Source organism: Pongo pygmaeus, chromosome 1 (genome assembly GCF_028885625.2).
Source record: "Pongo pygmaeus isolate AG05252 chromosome 1, NHGRI_mPonPyg2-v2.0_pri, whole genome shotgun sequence".
Lineage (NCBI taxonomy): Eukaryota > Metazoa > Chordata > Mammalia > Primates > Hominidae > Pongo > Pongo pygmaeus.
The window spans coordinates 166,927,579-166,947,201 of record NC_072373.2 but is presented as its reverse complement, the minus strand read 5'-3'; the positions used below and the strand labels follow the sequence as shown (position 1 = coordinate 166,947,201).

Genomic DNA, 19,623 nt, shown 5'->3' with positions numbered 1-19,623 from the left:
TACATATGTATACATGTGCCATGCTGGTGCGCTGCACCCACCAACTCGTCATCTAGCATTCGGTATATCTCCCAATGCTATCCCTCCCCACTCCCCCCACCCCACAACAGTCCCCAGAGTGTGATGTTCCCCTTCCTGTGTCCATGTGTTCTCATTGTTCAATTCCCACCTATGAGTGAGAATATGCGGTGTTTGGTTTTTTAGAACACAAGGTTTTTCCAAAATTTGATTTGGATGTCTTAAGATCTCAGGACTCAATAAAAATCTCTACGTGGGGGTTTCGATCAAATCAGTAGCAGCAAGTAAGGACCAGAAAAGAGCAACCCAGAATGTAATTAAACTTCACACTGTGAAATAGCTTAAAGGAACTATTTTATAAAAGGTAAGAGGCAAAAATTAGAAGAGGAGCCTCCAGAGAAAGTTTTCTGCTTCCCTGATGCCTCTGAGGAAAATTCATTTGGGAAGTGAAGTATACACAACCAGAAAGCTTCCAGCAGAGAACAAACCAAGGAGTCAAATTAGCGTTTAATGTAACTAGATACCAGCTTTGATGCATTTCATTTAAACCACAACGTTCTGTAGAATTCTTTGGAGAAGAAAATGCAGAGTATCTGATGGATTGTAATTATGTTTCACTGGGGTCTATTTTGGAGAATGTTCACACTTTTCCAGCCCCTCTCATTTCTTTGAATAGGATTTAGTACTTTCTGGCCCCGCCCTTCCAATCAGCCCAAATGTTTACCTAGGGTAATGCAGTAGTTCCAACTTTCCCAAGAATAGTTATAAAGAACAAGCGCTCCAGTATTTGAAAAGTAAACACCACAACAATATTCCACAACGGCTTTGGATAGGGGCTTTGAAAAAAATTTTTTTTTAATTTTTAAATTTCTTCTCATAGTATACTTTCTGTTTTTAAATTTTTAAAATTTTTTTTGTTTTTAATTTAATAGAGACGAGATATCACTATATTGCCCAGGCTGGTCTCCATCTTCTGGGCTCAAGCAATCCTCCCACCTCAGCCTTGCAAAGTATTGGGATTACAGGTGTGAATCACTATGTCCAGCCATCATACACTTTCTTGGGTTGTAGATTTGGATGCTATAGTTGAAGGGAGAAGATGCTTTCCTCCTCTTAGCTGTCTTCTCTGGATCCTAAAGAAATCCTGGACGAGAAAGGGCACTTAGAGGTTACTTCTTTTGCTTAACTGACTACTGTAGATTCAATAACAGTTTAGTTCTGTTCAGTTCAGCTATTATTCCAGAAAACTAACTCCATCAATTATAGAAAATAACTTTTTATAGATAGAGTTTTTACAAACCTATCTTCACTACATATCCAGGAAGGATTATTTTCCTTTACACCATCAAAGCACCCAGGTTCTTTCCTTCATTTTATGAGAATCATTCCGGTGATATGTAGTAGCTACTATTATTGGGCACATGTGGTATCTCATTTAGATTTTTAAATCCATGTTTCCAGAGGCAGAGTGCTGTCTTGACAATATCTGCCGTCTCCTTTCTCATTAAAACCAAACCCCAAACCTACTATCAAACAAAATGGTGATACAAAAATCACATCCTACATATTTTGTGTCCTGCCCCTCTCCTCAGTATTCATTTTTAGTTTGGCAATCTTTTATAACTTTGGTGAACAAAAGCAAAAACTCAGGTAAGAAGAAAAGACTTTATTTTGTGTTTTACCCTGTTTCACTGGCATAGATTTTGATCCCTTACTATAAATAAAAATCTATTTCAAAATCTGACTTTAAATCTTGATGTATTTACTGTAAATTTTGCAAGTTGGAACCTCCTACTGTCTTGATTTATATGATTTTAAAATGGAGTTCTTACCATTTCCCTCGGGAAGAATTTTTGGTTTGAATAGTTCTTACTGGCAGGTTGCTTCCTTTATGTTTAGCCCAAATTTTCATTTTCAAAGACCGTTTTAGACAAGTACCATGATAGCTCTAAGCCAATGGATCTGTGTGCCACATAATAGAGTGTAACAATCCACTCAGTTGTGAAAGACACTGAAGATAAAGTAATAAAGCAGCATTTGTGTTATCACATTGGCTTTACAAATCTACTTAAGCACTGACCCAACAGTGTTATTCATTATTGGGAATTATGGATGTTTATAATTGTCCAAAAATACATTGGGCTAAGTTATACCATATATCATAGATTTAAATTTAAATTCAAGATCCTGGGCTGAGAGAGATGCAGATTTGTGACACTCCTTGGAGGTTTGGGGGTCCATGAACCAATGAATACATTATATTGTCACATTAAAGAACTCTTTTTATCCATAAAGATGTAACATTTTTTTATGATCCATATAAACAAAATTATTCTTATATGTATGATTATATACATATATACAGTTGAAACGTCTGTATGTATGTATATATATGAGAATAATTCCAGCTGGCATCTGAAATTGACAGTAAAAATAACAATGATTATATTCTTCTGGACTGTGTATAAATTACTGGTGTAAGCTCCTTAAGGGCAGGCTATTTAGTCAATAAATATTTGTTGAATGAATGAGTATGTTCACAAGTAATTATAAATTTAACTTGATTTGCATCACTTAAACAATAGAAATCAAAACCACTCTATTCACAGTAGAAAACAATTCATTTTTAGGCCTGGCGTGGTGGCTCACTCCCATAATCCCAGGATTTTGGGAGGCTGAGATGGGTGAATCACTTGAACTCAGGAGTTTGAGACAAGCTTGGCCAATAGAGAAACCCCGTCTCTACTAAAAATAAAAAAATAAACTGGGTGTGGTGGTGGGCACCTGTAAACCCAGCTACTCGGGTGGCTGAGGCAGGATAATTGCTTGAACCTGGGAGGTGGAGGTTGCAGTGAGCTGAGATCGTACCACTGCACTCCAGCCAGGGCGACAGAGCCAGACTCTGTCTCAAAAAAGGAACGAAGGAAAGGAAGGAAGGAAGGAAAGGAAAGAAGGAAGGAAGGAAGGAAGGAAGGGAGGGAGGGAGGGCATATTTCTTAGCTCTTTCCACAGAAAGGACTAAAATCAAAAAGCAACCCAATAGCAATGAGTATCCTCAGCACATAGATTGCGGTCTTGAAATACCATTTCCTGCTAAAAGGAACCAGGGTTCTTGAAGAAATAGCTAATTACAGGTTTGGAAAATAAACATACAAAAATAAACCTGGAACATCTTGTTATACCAGACAGCAAGGAAACCATGATCCAAGTAAAGACTGCTATGTCATGTCAAAAGGACTCAGGAGCCAGCTTAAAGAGACTCCCACTAGCCATGGGACACACTGAGCACCAGTAAGCACAGTAACTACACTGGATTGAAACACATCGAATGTGAATTGTCTGTCACATTCTCCATGAGTTCATGATACTTTTAAAAAAAATTGTCACCAATGGGGAAGCTAATAAACCAACTCATTATTTTGAAACCTCTTCCCCTCCCCTTCCCTCTCCCTTTCTTACACACACACACACACACACACACACACACACGATCACCCTTGTTTCAAACCACAGAACAGACTTATAGATGAAAGGAATCTCTTTTGGAACTTCGGAAACCTACCTCATATTTGGAGGAACCAAATTGGAATCAACTTAAAACTGAATTGGTTTTTTTCTTGAGACAAAGTCTCACTCTGTCTCTGAGGCTGGAGTGCAGTGGTGGGGTGATCTTGGCTCGCTGACATCTCTGCCTCCCAGGTTCAAGCGATTCTCATACCTCAGCCTCCCGAGTAGCTGGGATTATAGGTGCACGCCACCACACCCAGCTATTTTTTTGTATTTTTAATAGAGATGGAGTTTCACCATGCTGGCCAGGCTGGTCTCTAACTCCTGGCCTCAAGTGATCCACCCACCTCGGCCTCCCAAAGGGCTGAGATTCCAGGCGTCAGCTACTGTGCCTGGCCTACTTTTAATTTCCTTTCTTCCCTCTCTCCCTCCCTCCTTCATTCCCTTCCTCCCTTCCTTTTTTTCCTTTCTTCCTTCCAGTAATTCAATAAAATAAATCCTGAATGTATATCAATATTTAACTTCTAGGCTGGGCGCGGTGGCTCAAGCCTGTAATCCCAGCACTTTAGGAGGCCAAGGCAGGCAGATTGCTTGAGGTCAGGAGTTTGACACCACCCTGGCCAACATGGTGAAACCCTGTTTCTACTGAAAATACAAAAAAATTAGCCGGGGGTAGTGGTGTGCGCCTGTAGTCCCAGCTACTCGGGAGGCTGAGGCAGAAGAATCACTTTGAACCTGGGAGGCGGAGGCTGCAGGGAGCTGAGATCACGCCACTGCACTCCAGCCTGGGTGACAGAGCAAGATTCTGTCTCCAAAAAAAAAAAAAAAAAAAGAAAAACAAAGAAATATTTAACCTTATCTTTCATGTTTAACTCATTTTTCCCATGCCAAGAATCGTGGTCTCAAAACACCAGGCATGATAGAATTTGAATAGCATATATATCTTCATTTTCTTTATCCTACTTTACATATATAGTAGTCTCAGAATAACAATTCCAACCCTAATACCCACAATATGATTATTAACAATTATTTAATTATTTTAACAGATTTTTTTCCCTTAAGGTATATCACACTAGGAATTAACCGTCAAATTACTGTGTTTTTTCCTTTTCGTTTCTTTGAGACAGGATCTTACTGTGTGTCATCTAGGCTGAAGTGCAGTTGCACAATCATGGCTCACCTCATCCTCAACCTCCTGGGCTTCATGTGATCCTCCCACCTCAGCCTCCCAAGTAGCTGGGACCACAGGTGTGTGCCACCACACCCAGATAATTAAAAAAATTTTTTTGTAGAGATGGGGTCTCCCCATGTTGTCCAGGCTAGTCTTGAACTGCTGGGCTCAAGTGATCCTCGTGCCTGTGCCTCCCAAAGTGCTGGGATAGCAGGTATGAGCCACTGCACCCAGGCCCTACTGTGTTTTTTCTGTTTCTTCTTTTTTTTTTTAATGGAGTCTCGTTATGTTGCCCAGGCTGGCCTCAAACTCCTGGGCTGAAGTTACCCTTCTGCCTCACAGCCTCCCAAGTAACTGGGATTACAGCTGGGCCATTATGCTGGCTAAATTATATGTTTTAAAGTCACTTGGAACAGTCTCTTTGTGTAGCTGAGCCATCAGCTGGATATATAGTTAAGTTCTTTTGTTTCACTTTATTTTTGAATTTTAGGAATTTATTTTTTCCATTTTAATTTTGCTTTATCATTAATTTAATCAGCAAATTTCATATTCTGACTTCCTTTAAATAGCCCTAAAAATGAATAAAAGTTAACTAAGATCTATGTTCAGATACTTATCTGCTGTATCTCTTAGGGAAATTGTGCAGTGTCTCACACCAGCATTTCCAAAAGTGTGTTTCATGGACCATTCTTCACGGCGAGAAGTGGGAGGTGGGGTGGGTGTGAAGATAGAAGTCTATAGTCACATGAGTCTGAAAATCCTATATTCTCTTGGAGAATCATGATGTACATAACATATAAAAGGCTTTGAAAGCCAGGTGCAGTGGCATGTGCTTATACTCCTAGCTTCTTGGGAGGCTGAGGCAGGAGGATTACCTTAAGCCAGGATTTTGAGGGCAGCCTGGCAACATAGTGAGACTCTGCCTTAAAAAACAGGCACCAAGAAGATCTGAAGTAAGGAAGCTTTCTTCCTTAGATTTGTGTAACCTAGTGTTTTAAAATTTATTTGTCTGGGCCAGGTGTGGTGGCTCACGCCTGTAATCCCAGCACTTTGGGAGGCCAAGGCAAGCGGATCACCTGAGGTCAGGAGTTCAAGACCAGCCTGGCCAACATGGTGAAACCTTATCTCTACTAAAAATAGAAAAATTAGCTAGGTATGGTGGTGGGCGCCTGTAATCCCAGCTACTGAGGAGGCTAAGGCAAGAGTATTGCTTGAACCCAGGAGGCGGAGGTTGCAGTAAACTGAGATTGTGCCACTACACTTCAGCCTGGATGATAGAGTGAAACTCTGTCTCAAAAAATAAATAAATAAATCAAATTTATTGGTCTGTATGAAGAGACTGTCCTCACACCTTTTTTTCTCTTCTTTTTTTTTTTCTGTTTTAATAAAGTTAAAGAGTAAAATAAAAATTCACAAACTGTTTCCTTGTCCATCTTCCTACCTCCCTCCCCTAACTGCAGTCTTTGACACTGGTTCATCATCCTTCACCCCATTCACACAGACACTGGATATCCAACTGAGAAAACAGAACTGCTGTAGGTACACAGAGACATGATGTGAATTGCGTCCACATTCAAGATTAAACTGAGTGACTCTGCATTTTCTGGGTTCTGGGTGGTTGCCCTTCATTAGGCAAATAGAAAAAAATTCCCTGGACCAGATGCTTCAAAGCTGAAGCCCCAAGACCACTGAAGAATGCCTTGAAGATACTATTTGCATCAAAATCACCCATATTCATGCCCTCCTTGTCCAGGTCCTGTCCACTGTCCTAGCAAGTCTTTTTCTTGGGATCAGAGAAGATGGTAAAGGCCTCTCCAATTTCCTTGAACTTCCCCTCCTCCTTCTGAACCTCAGCACTGCCTCCACTGTGCCAATCTGGATGGTCCATCAGGGCCCATTTGTGATGAACTTTCTTGGTCTCATCCTCAGAGGCATTATTGTCCATTCCCAGAATCTTGTAGTAATCTTTCTTCTTACTCTTCTTCAGTTTCAGCTGTGCATTTTTTAGGAGCTGTTTGTGTTCTTTTGTTTTCTCTGTCTGATACACTTTTTCATAATTGTGCACTGCTTCTTCATACTGTTTGGTGTTCATGTAACACTGAGCTCTTCTCAAGCAGGCTTTTAAATAGGTGTCATTGAGCTTCACTGTATTTTTGCAGTCTTGTATTGCATAACCAGTTTCCTAAGCTTAGAATTAACCATAACTTGATTATAGTAGAGTTTAGCATGTGTTTTTATATTGTTGGGGTTTATCCCCAGGGCTCATGTGTACAGTTCGTATGCTAGCTTGTAATTTCCTTCCTTAAATGCTTTATTTCTGTCTTCTTTCTTTGCTTTGAGTGCTTTGGGATTTCTACAAGCAACGCAGACCCTCTCATGGAGCCATCCTGAGAGCCTATACAAAAACCTGAACTGCCTTCTCAATACAATCTTCATAATAAAGGCAAAGACCTTATACATACAGAGGATCTGCATTGGTGGACTCCATTTGTAAAATGTCACTGGCCACAGATTGTGCTTCTGGATAATGACCCAGCATTACTAAATATTCTGCTTTGAGGATTTTGAAGCAATGGCAGGCAGGGGCAAGTGCTAGGGCACAGTCCATGCAGAGAACAACCTTCCTAATATCATGCTTCTCAAAATCTGTTTTTGCTAACTTCTCATATTCCATGATTGAATTAGCATTCTTGAACTCCTGTTATTCCTGAGCATTTTTATGATCCAGTTCTAGGGCTCTCTGGAAACTAACATATGGCCATGGCATTCTCTAGAGAGAGGGGGCACTTGCCCTCTCCTAGATGTCCCTGAACAAAACTGTCATCCAATCTCAATGACTGGTGTGCATCTCCAAGAGCTTCCTGGAACCTTCCAAGCATAATCAATGTGGCTGCTTGATTACTGTAGTAGCTAGCATTTTTAGGACATATGCCTATGACTTTTGTATAATAATTATAAGCTTCATTGTAATATTTCTTGGCATAATATACATTTCCTTGTTCCTTGAAAGACTCTGCTTCCCATGGTGTACAGTTAGACTTCTAGCTTCCCTACAAGTGAAGTTCTGATGGGCAACCACCAAGTCTAACTTGTCTGGTTTCTATTAGCACATGGCTCTGCATCTGGCACAGACAGAGCAGATGCTCAGAAAACATTTGACGAATAAATGATTGAGTAAAGGAAGCATTACTTACTATGGTAGCCTTTAGAGAGAGATTTTGTTGGCCTGGCGCAATGGCTCATGCCTATAATCCCAGCACTTTGGGAGGCCGAGTTGGGCAGATCACCTGAGGTCAGGAGTTTGAGACCAACCTGGCCAACATGGTGAAACCCCGTCTCTACTAAAAAGACAAAAATTAGCCGGGTGTGGTGGCACATGCCTGTAATCCCAGCTACTTGGGAGGCTGAGGCAGGAGAATTGCTTGAACACGGGAGGTGGAGGTTGCAGTAAGTTGAGATCATGCCTCTGCGCTCCAGCCTAGGCAACAAAATGAGACTCTGTCTCAAAAAAAAAAAAAAAAAAAAAGAGAGAGAGAGAGAACATTTGGGCATCAGAGACACCAGAACAGCAGTCTGCAACTAGGGAGCCTAGAACCTTCTTTTTTGTGTGTGACAATAGTTGTTATCTCACTGAATGAGAGTTCTGTGGAACATGCTTTGGGGAAATGTCACTCTCAAGTTTTCTTATATGTCAGAAGGGGATAATAACACCTGTTCTACCATTGTCTCAGAGTTACTGTGAAGATCAAGTGAGCTGGATATGAAAGACTTTGGCTAATGCCTGTACTGAAACATGACAGTGTAAGTTTAACTCTAACACTCTGCTACTTAGGTGAACTTATGCCCTACATGGGGCAAGAGTATAATGAGACTTGGAGGTTACAGAATAATAATGGAAAATGAGTCATTTTGACCCATAAAAGGGTCAATTAAGGAACAGGTACTGATAAGAAAATAGATCCTATTTCAAAGAAAGTTATGATCAGGTGAATGGCTTTCACTTAAAATCAGAGAAGATCTGAAACATATAGAAAAGGGCTTGCTTTCTTACTGAGTGGAAGTGATCTAGGAAAGGGACTAGAAACTATTATAAAAGTATGATTTGTGTGAGGAAGTTTGCCTAGCTGATTGAATATTGACAGTACCTTCAATAAAGTATATAATAGTTTGTTAAGGTTACTGTAACAAAATAGCACAGGCTGCGTGGCTTAAACAACAGAAATTTATTTTCTCAGAGTTCTGGAGGCTTGAAGTCAGAGATCAATGTGTCTGCAGGGTTGATTTCCTTTGAGGCCTCTCTCCTTGTCTTGCAGATGGCCCTATTCTCCTGTCTTCACATGGTCTTTCTTCTGTGTGCATGCATATCTGTGTTCAAATTTCCATTCTTACAAGGATCCAGGCATGTTGGACTAGGGCCCATCCTAATGTCCTCACTTAATCTTAATTACCTCTTTAAAATCCCTGTTTCCAAATATAGTCACATTCTAAGGCACTGGGGATTAGGACTTCAACATATGAATTTTGAGGGCTACAATTCAGGCCAAAACAAGTTATATGCAATTTGTACCATGAGATTATCTCTACATACATGAAATGGCCACCAGAGGTTGCTCCTTTTGCGAAAGACATGGCAGAAAAACAAGAAAGTAAGGGGATTCGAACTCTGATTTTCTGGCTGGTGACAAATAAAATTGTTAGTTGGGCTCTTTCCCATTTCTAGTTTCATCCCAACTTTTCTGTAGTGGATTACAGATGGCCGCAAATTCTTTCCTGCCTTCCCATTGAGAGGCAGAATCTATTTCCACTCTCCTTGTATCATAGCTAGGTTGCTGTGTGACTTGTAAGGCTGGGGTGTAAGAGATCTGCAACTTTTGCCTTTGCCTCTTGGAATGCTCTCTCTGGGAAGTGAGCTGCCCTGTAAAAAGTTTGCAAAACTTTCTGAAGAGAGAAGCCCTGTGGAGAGAGGGCTGAAGCCATTCACGGGTGTTCCAGCCTGAGCTGATCTCCCAGCTGAATGCAGCCTCATGAGTGACCTCAGACAATCCCAGTGGAACAGATGAACCACCTACCTGAACCCTGCCTAGATTCTTGATCCATAGAAGCATGAGCAAATAAAATCATTGCTATATAAGCCGCTAAATTTTGGAGTAATTTGTTACACAGCAGTAGATAATTGAAGCCATCACCTATTAGTCAAACTGACTTTAGAGATTAATAGTATTCATTTCATATTCTTTCCCATCTGCCTTTAAAATACAACATTTTTTTTTTTTTTTTTTTCCGACGGAGTCTCGCTCTGTCGCCCAGGCTGGAGTGCAGTGGTGCGATCTCAGCTCACCACAAGCTCCGCTTCCCGGGTTCACACCATTCTCCTGCCTCAGCCTCCCGAGTAGCTGGGACTACAGGCACCCACCACCACGCCCGGCTAATTTTTTTTGTATTTTTAGTAGAGACGGGGTTTCACCGTGTCTCCTGACCTTGTGATCCACCTGCCTCGGCCTCCCAAAGTGCTGGGATTGTAGGCGTGAGCCAGCGGGCGTGGGCAACAACAACTTTTTTTTTTTTTTTTTGAGACGGAGTCTTGCTGTGTTGCCCAGGCTGGAGTGCAGTGGCACGATCTCGGCTCACTGCAAGCTCCTCCTCCCGGGTTCACGCCATTCTCCTGCCTCAGCCTCCCGAGTAGCTGGGACTACAGGCACCCACCACCACGCCTGGCTAATTTTTTTTTGTATTTTTAGTAGAGACGGGGTTTCACCGTGTTAGCCGGGATGGTCTCGATCTCCTGACCTCGTGATCCGCCCGCCTTGGCCTCCCAAAGTGCTGGGATTACAGGCGTGAGCCATTGCGCCCAGCCAACAACAACTTTTAAGATGGATTATGCATTAGTGTAATTTGATTTCAGAGAATTTTTTTTTTTTTATTTTTTTGAGACAGGGTTGTGCTCTGTCACTCAGGCTGGAGTGCATTGGTACAATCATGGTTCACTGCAGCCTCAACCTCCCTGGGCTCAAGTGATCCTCCCATCTCAACCTCCTGAGTAGCTGGGACTATACAAGCATACCACCACACCTGGCTAATTTTTATATACTTTTTGTAGAGACAGGGTTTCACCATGTTGCTCAGTCTGGTCTTCAACTCCTGGGCTCAAAGGATCTGCTTGCCTCAGCCTCCCAAAGTGCTGGGATTACAGCTGTGAGATACTGTGTCTGGTCGTGGTTTCAGAGAAAATTTTCAGATAAGAACAGTAGGCTTCTGATGGGGATGTAAATATATATATGTATGGGCTGCTATATGGTAGGGGAAAGAAGACACTTCAAAGAAAGGCTATGAAAAAGTGAGCACATGTTAAAGACAAATGATAATAGCTATTAGTTATTGATTGCATTCTATATGCCAGGCAGTATATTCAAGTTTTATAGGCATGATTTTATTTTACTCTCATTAAAATTCAAAGATGACATTATTATTAATTCTTTTTTTTTGTAGGTGAAGTAATTATGCCAGAGACATTAGGAGACTTTACCAAGTTCACACAGCTAGAAAGTAGAAGAACTAAGATTTAAATCTAAACCTGTTTGTCTTCAGAGTCAGAGACTAGTTCTTAATCACTTTTCTACACTGCCTCTAAACTTGATCTGCTCTACAATTTTGCTATGGCTTATCCTTTTTGCTTATAGTAAATGCTATGATTCAAAATGCATTTTCTGAACATCTGTTATGTAAAGGCACTGGATATTCAGATGCGAAAGATGATACCTATTGAAGGTAAAGAGCAGGAGAAGCTATATAGATGGCAGTGGTGAGACAATTCAGCTATGAGTTAGTGACTGTGATGTCTCTTCCGCTATTTATTTATGAACATTTTGAGCATCAACTTTTTGTTAAATACTGGGTCAGAAGCTATTGGGTTGAGAAACAGCAAGGAGAGATTGATACCAACTTCCATCACTTTAAAATGTATACTTTTTACATATTAATATTTCTGAAATTATATGTGTTTTACAGTAATTACTAGCTTAAATGGTAGCATTGTTTTCTTCCTCAGTGGTACATAAAATAATGGGGCTTTTTACAAGTGGTGGAACTTTAGATTCAATAAAGTATGATTTTTGGTCTGCCAAACGTGGTTCTTGTTCACCAGATGCTTAATATTTATGATCCTGCAATGTACTGGATTTCTCCCTACATTTGTAACCATGTAACGTCCTTCACCAATGTGCCTTTCTCCTTTTGGCCTGAGACAATGCATTTATTTAAGTATGGTTGTTTATTTTCTCTCTATACTGTCTCCATCATTGTTCAGCAAATGAAACACTTTCATCTCTCTATCTTCACCCCAACTTCTTTTCTGGGCTCTGATTCATAACTGACACCTGAGTATTACAACTTTCTTGTCTTTATGTTACCTTGAACTCAATACAATGCACCATCTTTCCCTCCAAGCCAGATTATTCTCCAGGCTTCCCAAAACCTATCAGTTCTTGGGAACTGTAATTCACACTTGAAACCTTGGGAGCCATCCTTGATTCTTCCCTCTCCTTTGTTTCACTTGTACATATCTAGTATGCTATTAAGACCTGTACATGAGGCCAGGTGCGGTGGCTCACGCCTGTAATCCCAGCACTTTGGGAGGCCGAGGCAGGCGGATCACCTGAGGTCAGGAGTTCGAGACCAGCCTGACCAACACAGAGAAACCCTATCTCTACTAAACATACAAAATTAGCCAGATGTGGTGGTGCATGCCTGTAATCCCAGCTACTCGGGAGGCTGAGGCAGGATAATCGTTTGAACCCAGGAGGTGGAGGTTGCAGTGAGCCAAGATTGCGCCATTGCACCCCAGCCTGGGCAACAAGAGAACAAGAATGAAACTGTGTTTCAGAAAAAAAAAAAAAACAAAAGACCTGTACATGTTTCTTCTTGCATTGATCTCTCCCTTTCCAGTTCCACTATTGCCATCTCAGTCCAAGCCCTTGTCTAATCATGCGTGGACTGCTATAGTCTCCCTCTGATTCATCTGATCCATTTTTACCGCTTTAAGTTTTCTCTAACACTGTACTGTATACTTGACTCCCTGCTAAAAATCATTTAATAGCCCCTTACAGATCACTGGATACATTCCAGACACCAGAGCCTGGTATTCAAGGCTCTCTACAATTACCAGTCCTTTCCAGCTTCATCACCCACCACCTAAACTAGAGGAAATGTTCTATGCTTTTCAGCTGCCACAATATTTGGCTTGAACCATTTCCTTTGTCTAGATTCTTACTCTCATTCTCTGGGCTTATCCAGCCAGGCTTTCCTTCAAAGCTCAGCTGACTCCTCCAGGAAAAGCATTTCCTGATGGTTTGCAGTTTACAGTGAACCCTCTTCTCCTAACTCCTACAGTGCTTAGTGCATATATAAGTAATGTAACATTTAGTATGTGTTCCCTTCTACAGCTTTTTATCCTTTTATGCATAAAAATGTCTTTCCAATGAGAATTAAATGCCTTGAGGGCAGGGACCTGGCCATATTTCTCCATATTCCCCGTGCTGACGGTCTTTTAGATATAATCATATTTCAGACCTGGAAGTTCACCTAGCCCTACTGATTCCTTTCACAGTTGAAGAAACTGAGGCCCAGAGAGAAGTTATTCAGACTCAGTAGAAAGCCATAGTCATAGCCAAATATTTGCTAACACTTACAAATTATAGGGGTTGGCTTACATAGAATGGCAAGATTCAGAAGTGGGGAATGAGGGCACTCTCTGAATAAAGGAAGGCAAGTAAAAATCATCACAGCCGTCCATGCGTGACTGGACAGAAGCCTAGACTGAGATGGAAATAGTGGAACTGGAAAGGAAGGGATCAATGCAAAAGGAAAAGTGTGCAGGTCTTACTAACTTACTAGATAGGTATTTTTGGCAAGTTTGGGACCAGGTGATTCAAGCTGCCCGCTGGGGCACGTGTAGTGACTACTCGAGGGCAGGGCTGTCCTTTTGCACAACGCACAGGCTCTCGAAAATGGTTGGATGTTCAATGTTTCTTACTTTAGGGGGCTGCCCAGTCTTCTTCTTCGCAGGCATGTGGCTGGAAGAAAGTGAAGCAGGTTGGCTTTCTGGCTCCTCGAGGGCACAGGCCCAGAGGAAGCCCTGCTGCCCGGTGGTGAGGACCGGCCAAGGCTCTCCGCTCAGTGCAGCAAGCCAGGGCCCGCCCCTGACAGGAATCCGGTGGCTAAGCAGCCGCTCTGGCCTTGGCCACGATCCCAGGAAAGAAGAGCAAGGGGCTTTCCACCTGCCCCTAGCCTAACCCGGGGCTGGGGACCTCTCGGGTTCCATCGGCTCCTGCCCCGCCTTCTAAGCCGGCCGCCTCCTCTCCAGGCCAGGTTGCCCGCCCCTCCCCTCACGCTCGACGGGCTCGCTCCCGCAACGGGCGCGCGGGTGGTGCGCGGGCACACGGAGGCGGAAGGCCGGAGGCGCAGTCCGCCGCGGGGGCGAGCGCGCAGGCGCCTTCCTGGGACCCACTGCAGGCGCGAATCCCAGCGGCTGGCGGGCGGCGGGGTAAGAGCATGGGATCCCGGGGGTTCCGGACCCCGGGCCAGTGTGGGGAGGTGCCGGGGGCTCGCGACGCGCCACGAGGCGGCGCAGAGCTGGCGACCCGGCTCCCAGCTCCGCTCCACTCCCAGGGACGCGACGCGAGGCCTCCCCAGCCCTTCCTGCAGGGTCGCTTGTGGGTCGGGTGAGGGGACGCGGTGATAGTGGTGGCACTTGCAGGTTGGGGCGGTCCTGGTACCCTTGTCCTTGCGGTTCTGAGGGCCTGGCCCTCAAGAGGAGGGGCGGAGAAACGTGAGAAGGGATCCCTTTCGCCCCATATGCACGCCCGGGATAGCTGCACTCCCCGGTGTTGTGTCCACTGCGGTGGAAGGACCTTTCAGACTAAAAGGAGCAAAGTCGGCTCTGGGATGGGGACGGCGGGCTTGGCGTTTGTCGAGATGCACCGTCAGGGCAAAGGAGGACGAAAAGCGCATCTACTGCCTGCCTAGCAACTTCGTGGCCAGTGGATGGGTTAGAAAGTTATTGTTTTCTGATTTACAGGTGGAAAAAGTCGCAAATAACCCTTTTTCTGGTTTAAGCAGAAGAAAGTGGTTAAAAGCCTCGCATAATATCTTTAACCACACAGGGCTCAGTAAAATTAGGTACCTCCCCGCTTCACACACACAGACGCACCCAGCTCCATTCAGCAAATACTTCTTGGGTACCTGCCTTCTGCTAACACTGTTTTACAAGTGGGGAACAGAAAGCAACGACTAAGACAGGAGAATCCCTGCTCACAGGGAGCCTTTACTCTGGTCAACACATCCAAGTAATTTCCTTTTACACTTTTTTTTTTTTTAATTGAGACGGAGTCTTGCTCTGTCGCCCAGGCTGGAATGCAGTGGCACGATCTCAGCTCACTGCAACCTCTGCCTCCCGGGTTCAAGCCATTCTCCTGCCTCAGCCTCACAAGTAGCTGGGATTACAGGAACGCACCACCACGCCCAGCTAATTTTTGTATTTTTAGTAGAGATGGGGTTTCACCATGTTGACCAGGCTGGTCTCGAACTCTTGACCTCAGGTGATCCACCTGCCTCGGCCTCCCAAAGTGCTGGGATTACAGGGGTGAGCCACTGCACCCAGCCCCTTTTATGCTTTTTAAATTGGAATATACCATATAGAAAAATACTGTACACAAATTATAAGTTGTAACTTGTTAATTTATCCTAAAGTCAACACATTTCCTAACCACTACTCAAATCAAGAAGCAAGATTCACAGGCATTTCAGAAGACCTCTCTGGGCACCCCTCCCAACCACCGTCCCTTCTTTTCTCCCCAAAGGTAACCTCTTTCCTGATTTTTAACACCATAGATTAGTTTTGCCTATTTATGAACCTTTCATGGAACCATATGATATGTATTCTTTGGTGTCCAGCATTTATACTGAAAATTATGTGTGTGAGATTGCACCATGTCATGTGAAAATACAACTCCTGATAGTGAAAAGAATTAGGAAGCAAATTGAAGGTAATGATACAAACAGTAAGGGGAGGAAGCTTTAGTAGGATAGTCAGGGATGATCTTTCTGAGGGGATGATTTGAGATTTGGCATCAATGACAAAAGATTAGCCATTCCAATCAGTTTTGGAGTTATCCCGTGTTGTTTTTATTTTAAATAAGAAAATAATTAGGGCCGGGTGCAGTGGCTCACGCCTGTAATCCCAGCACTTTGGGAGACCAAGGCGGGTAGATCACCTGAGGTCAGGAGTTCAAGATCAGCCTGGCCAACCTGGTGAAACCCTGTCTCTACTAACAATATAAAAATTAGCCAGGTGTGGTGGCGGGCGCCTGTAATCCCAACTACTTGGGAGGCTGAGGCAAGAGAATCGCTTGAACCCAGGAGGCGGAGGTTGCAGTGAGCTGAGATTGTGCCATTGTACTCCAGCCTGGGCAACAAGAGCGAAACTCCATCTCAAAAAAAAAAAGAAAAAAAAAAACAAATAAAATAATTTTAGATCATTAGGTGGAATGTACCAATTTTGCCCTAAATTTTTTAGTTGATTTATTATATTTTCTGAATATATTTAAAGTGTATCCTGTGGTTAAAATGGTCCAACATTTTTCAAAGAGAAGAGGAAAATGTCAATTTTGTCAATTTGCTTTTTATTTTTTTTTGTTTGAGGTGGAGTTTCACTCTTGTTGCCCAGGCTGGAGTGCAATGGCGCGATCTTGGCTCACTGCAACCTTCACCTCCTGGGTTGAAGCGATTCTCCTGCCTCAGCCTTCCAAATAGCTGGGATTACAGGCGAGTGCCACCATACCTGGCCAATTTTGTATTTTTAGTAGAGATGGGCTTTCACCATGTTGGTCAGGCTGGTCTCGAACTCCTGACCTTAGGTGATCTGCCCACCTCGGCTTCCCAAAGTGCTGGGATTACAGGCATGAGCCATGCGACCGCCATCAATTTGCTTCTTATTTTAAAACCCCAACCTAAGGAAAACTGTAAAAAAAAAAAAAAAAAAAAAAAAAGTAAGTGGTTAATTGAGTTTTACTGCTTTTGTATTTTTTTCTCACAATTTGGGGTTATTCTTTATGATTCTTAAAAAGGCTTATTTCTCTAAGATGGAAAGTTGGTGTGGTTAACGCAAATATATTTTGGAAGAAAAGTAAAAACCAAACTAGAAAAATTATTGGAAGACTTTCCCAAACTAAATACAAAGACAAAATTCCTCTTTCTCGCTGTACCAAAGATAAATCACCCCTTTGTCTACCATTGTGGTTTTATATTTACCTGTAGGTGAACGTGTTCTAAATAGAATTGACTGTGTCATTATCTACATATGTGTTGTTTTTCTTTTCTCAGAAATATTCCTTTGTGAGAGTAAATCTTTACTATATCTTTAGATGTATTGAGTCCCATTTAATAGGGAGATCCACCTTTTGATGTATATTCCTAACTAAAGGACTAGGGAATAAGGAACTTAAAATACCACCTTTCCTTCACATTCCTTCCCACTACCCCTCCCCTCGAGTTCTCTATCCTTCTACTTGGTTTACTGGGTTCGTTGTTGTAGGTACTGTACTCAGCTAAATCTTGATATCTCTTTTTTTCCCCTTAGGATACTTCTACATAGACATAATCAATTTTTGACTATTTGGAAACCAAGCATCATTAAAATCCTCTCAAACTCCTAATTGCGAAGAATCGATAACATTTCAAGAAGTGATAACATTTCTCTGAACAAGAAAAGAAGTGATTGACCACGTTTTAAAAGTACTCTGGCACTGGTGCTGTGTTTTCTTCCCCTCCCTAAATTTGAAGGAGTATGGAGAAATGGTACTTGATGGCAATAGTGGTTTTAATAGGACTAACAGTGCGATGGACGGTGTCTCTTAATTCTTATTCAGGTAATACATTTTTACAGTTTAAAAAAAAAGGAAATTTTCCTTTGAATAGATGTTTGTTTGGAGAAAAGTTTACCATTTTCTGACCAGGACAGAGAAGAATTTCAGGCCTTTTTGATATGGTTGAGAAAATACATTTAAATGTCCAATTCTAATGAAAGAATATGGATAACAGCTAAATAGAAGCATGTGCTTTGTGATGTGAGAAGGCAAAAATGTGTTCTAACAGGTAAGATGACAAATTGAGAAATGATTCTGTATTAAACATTGAAGAGGAAAATGAGCTAGCACTTCAAGGGAGGGGTGGAGTCTCTTTAGGGTAGAGAAGCATATTACTAGATTAAAGGGAAGCAATCAGTGAACAAGAATAAGATTGGGAATGAGGGAGGGGGAATTGATGCAGTATGGTCCTGGTGTGTTGGATTGGCTTAAATGTAACTCTGCAGGTACCTATTTAGCACGTCTCATACTCCAGGCACTGTGCTAGGTCCTAAAAATACAAGGTGAATATCCAACACTCAGAGGGCCCACATTTTATTTTATTTATTTATTTATTTATTTATTTGAGATGGAGCCTCACTCTGTCGCCCAGGATGGAGTGCAGTGGCACAATCTCGGCTTACTGTAACCTCTGCCTCCCGGGTTCAAGCAATTCTTCTACCTCAGCCTCCCGAGTAGCTGGGATTACAGGTGAACGTGACCATGCCGGGCTAATTTTTGCATTTTTAGTAGAGACGGGGTTTCACCATGCTGGCCAGGCTGGTGTTGAACTCCTGACCTCGTGATCTACTTGCCTCGGCCTCCCAAAGTGCTGGGATTACAGGCATGGGCCACTGCACCCACCCAGAGGGTCCACATTTTGATAGTTAAATGGTCACAACAGAGGGTGATAATTATAATGTAGAACTATGTGTGAGGTCCAGAGTTAACAGAGAGGTGGATGATCAGGATGCATTAGAGAAAACTTCAGGAAAGATGTTTGCATTCAAGGTTTGAAGGATGAGTCAGAATTTTCTAGGCAAATGAAGTGGAGAAGGTATTATAGAGTGCAGGAACTTGTGCAACAGACATGGTGTCACAGAGCATGGTTATTGTAAGTATTGTATTTGAGTTGCATAAAAGATAGGAACAAAAAGGATTAGGAGAGAGTGACCAGAGAGTAGGTTATACAATTAGCTGGGCAAATTATTTAGTTGTAGAAAAATAACTTATGTTAGTGAAAAAGGGTCATAGGAAAAAGAGATAGGTAAAGAGAAAAATGAGACAATAATATTAATAGTTGTAAGAGCTATGATATACACAGACACATGTATATACACAGATACACATTTACTCTCTGCTTACACATTTACTATATATGCAGATACGTATATGGATATTTATATATATTTATATATGTGTCTGTATATAGTAAATGTGTATATACACAGACACACACATATATAGGTATGCATAAAATACCTATATATTTTATGCATACCTATATATGTATTTTATGCATACCTATATATGTGTGTGTCTGTATATAGTAAATGTATATATACACAGACATATATGAATATACACGGACACACACATATATATAAATATCTGTATATATATGTGTGTATAGTAAATGTGTATGTAGAGAATAAATGTGTATGTGTCTGTGTATATCATAGCTTTTTTTGAGAAAAAAAAAAAAAGCTCTGTCGCCCAGGCTGGAGTGTAGTGGCGCAATCTTGGCTCACTGTAACCTCCGCCTCCCAGGTTCAAGCGATTCTCCTGCCTCAGCCTCCTAAGTAGCTGGGATTACAGGTGCACGCCATCATGCCCGGCTAATTTTTGTAGTTTTAGTAGAGACGAAGTTTCACCATGTTGGTCAGGCTGGTCTCGAACTCCTGACCTCGTGATCTGCCTGCCTCGGCCTCCCAAAGTGCTGGGATTACAGGCATGAGCCACTGTGCCTGGCCTGTAGCTCTTACATATAGATGTATACACACACAAATATACATATGTTTTGTAAGT

At 42.2% G+C, this 19,623-nt stretch overlaps 1 protein-coding gene and 1 pseudogene across 2 annotated transcripts in view; one reads left to right on the top strand and one right to left on the bottom strand.

Moving 5' to 3' along the window:
* Window positions 1–6,327: 6,327 nt before the first annotated feature.
* Window positions 6,328–14,704, bottom strand: LOC129044189 (dnaJ homolog subfamily C member 7-like; annotated as a pseudogene).
* ALG6 (ALG6 alpha-1,3-glucosyltransferase) overlaps window positions 14,116–19,623 on the top strand; it is a 69,629-nt gene continuing 64,121 nt past the window's right edge. Inside the window, exons 1-2 of one of the 2 annotated variants that reach the window (XM_054484404.2) lie at window positions 14,116–14,237; window positions 17,331–17,619. In XM_054484404.2, coding sequence (XP_054340379.1) covers window positions 17,538–17,619 — 82 coding nt within the window. In that variant the 5' untranslated portion in view covers window positions 14,116–14,237; window positions 17,331–17,537. The remainder of the gene's footprint in view (window positions 14,238–17,330; window positions 17,620–19,623) is intronic. The other variant, XM_054484405.2, reaches the window with a different exon arrangement.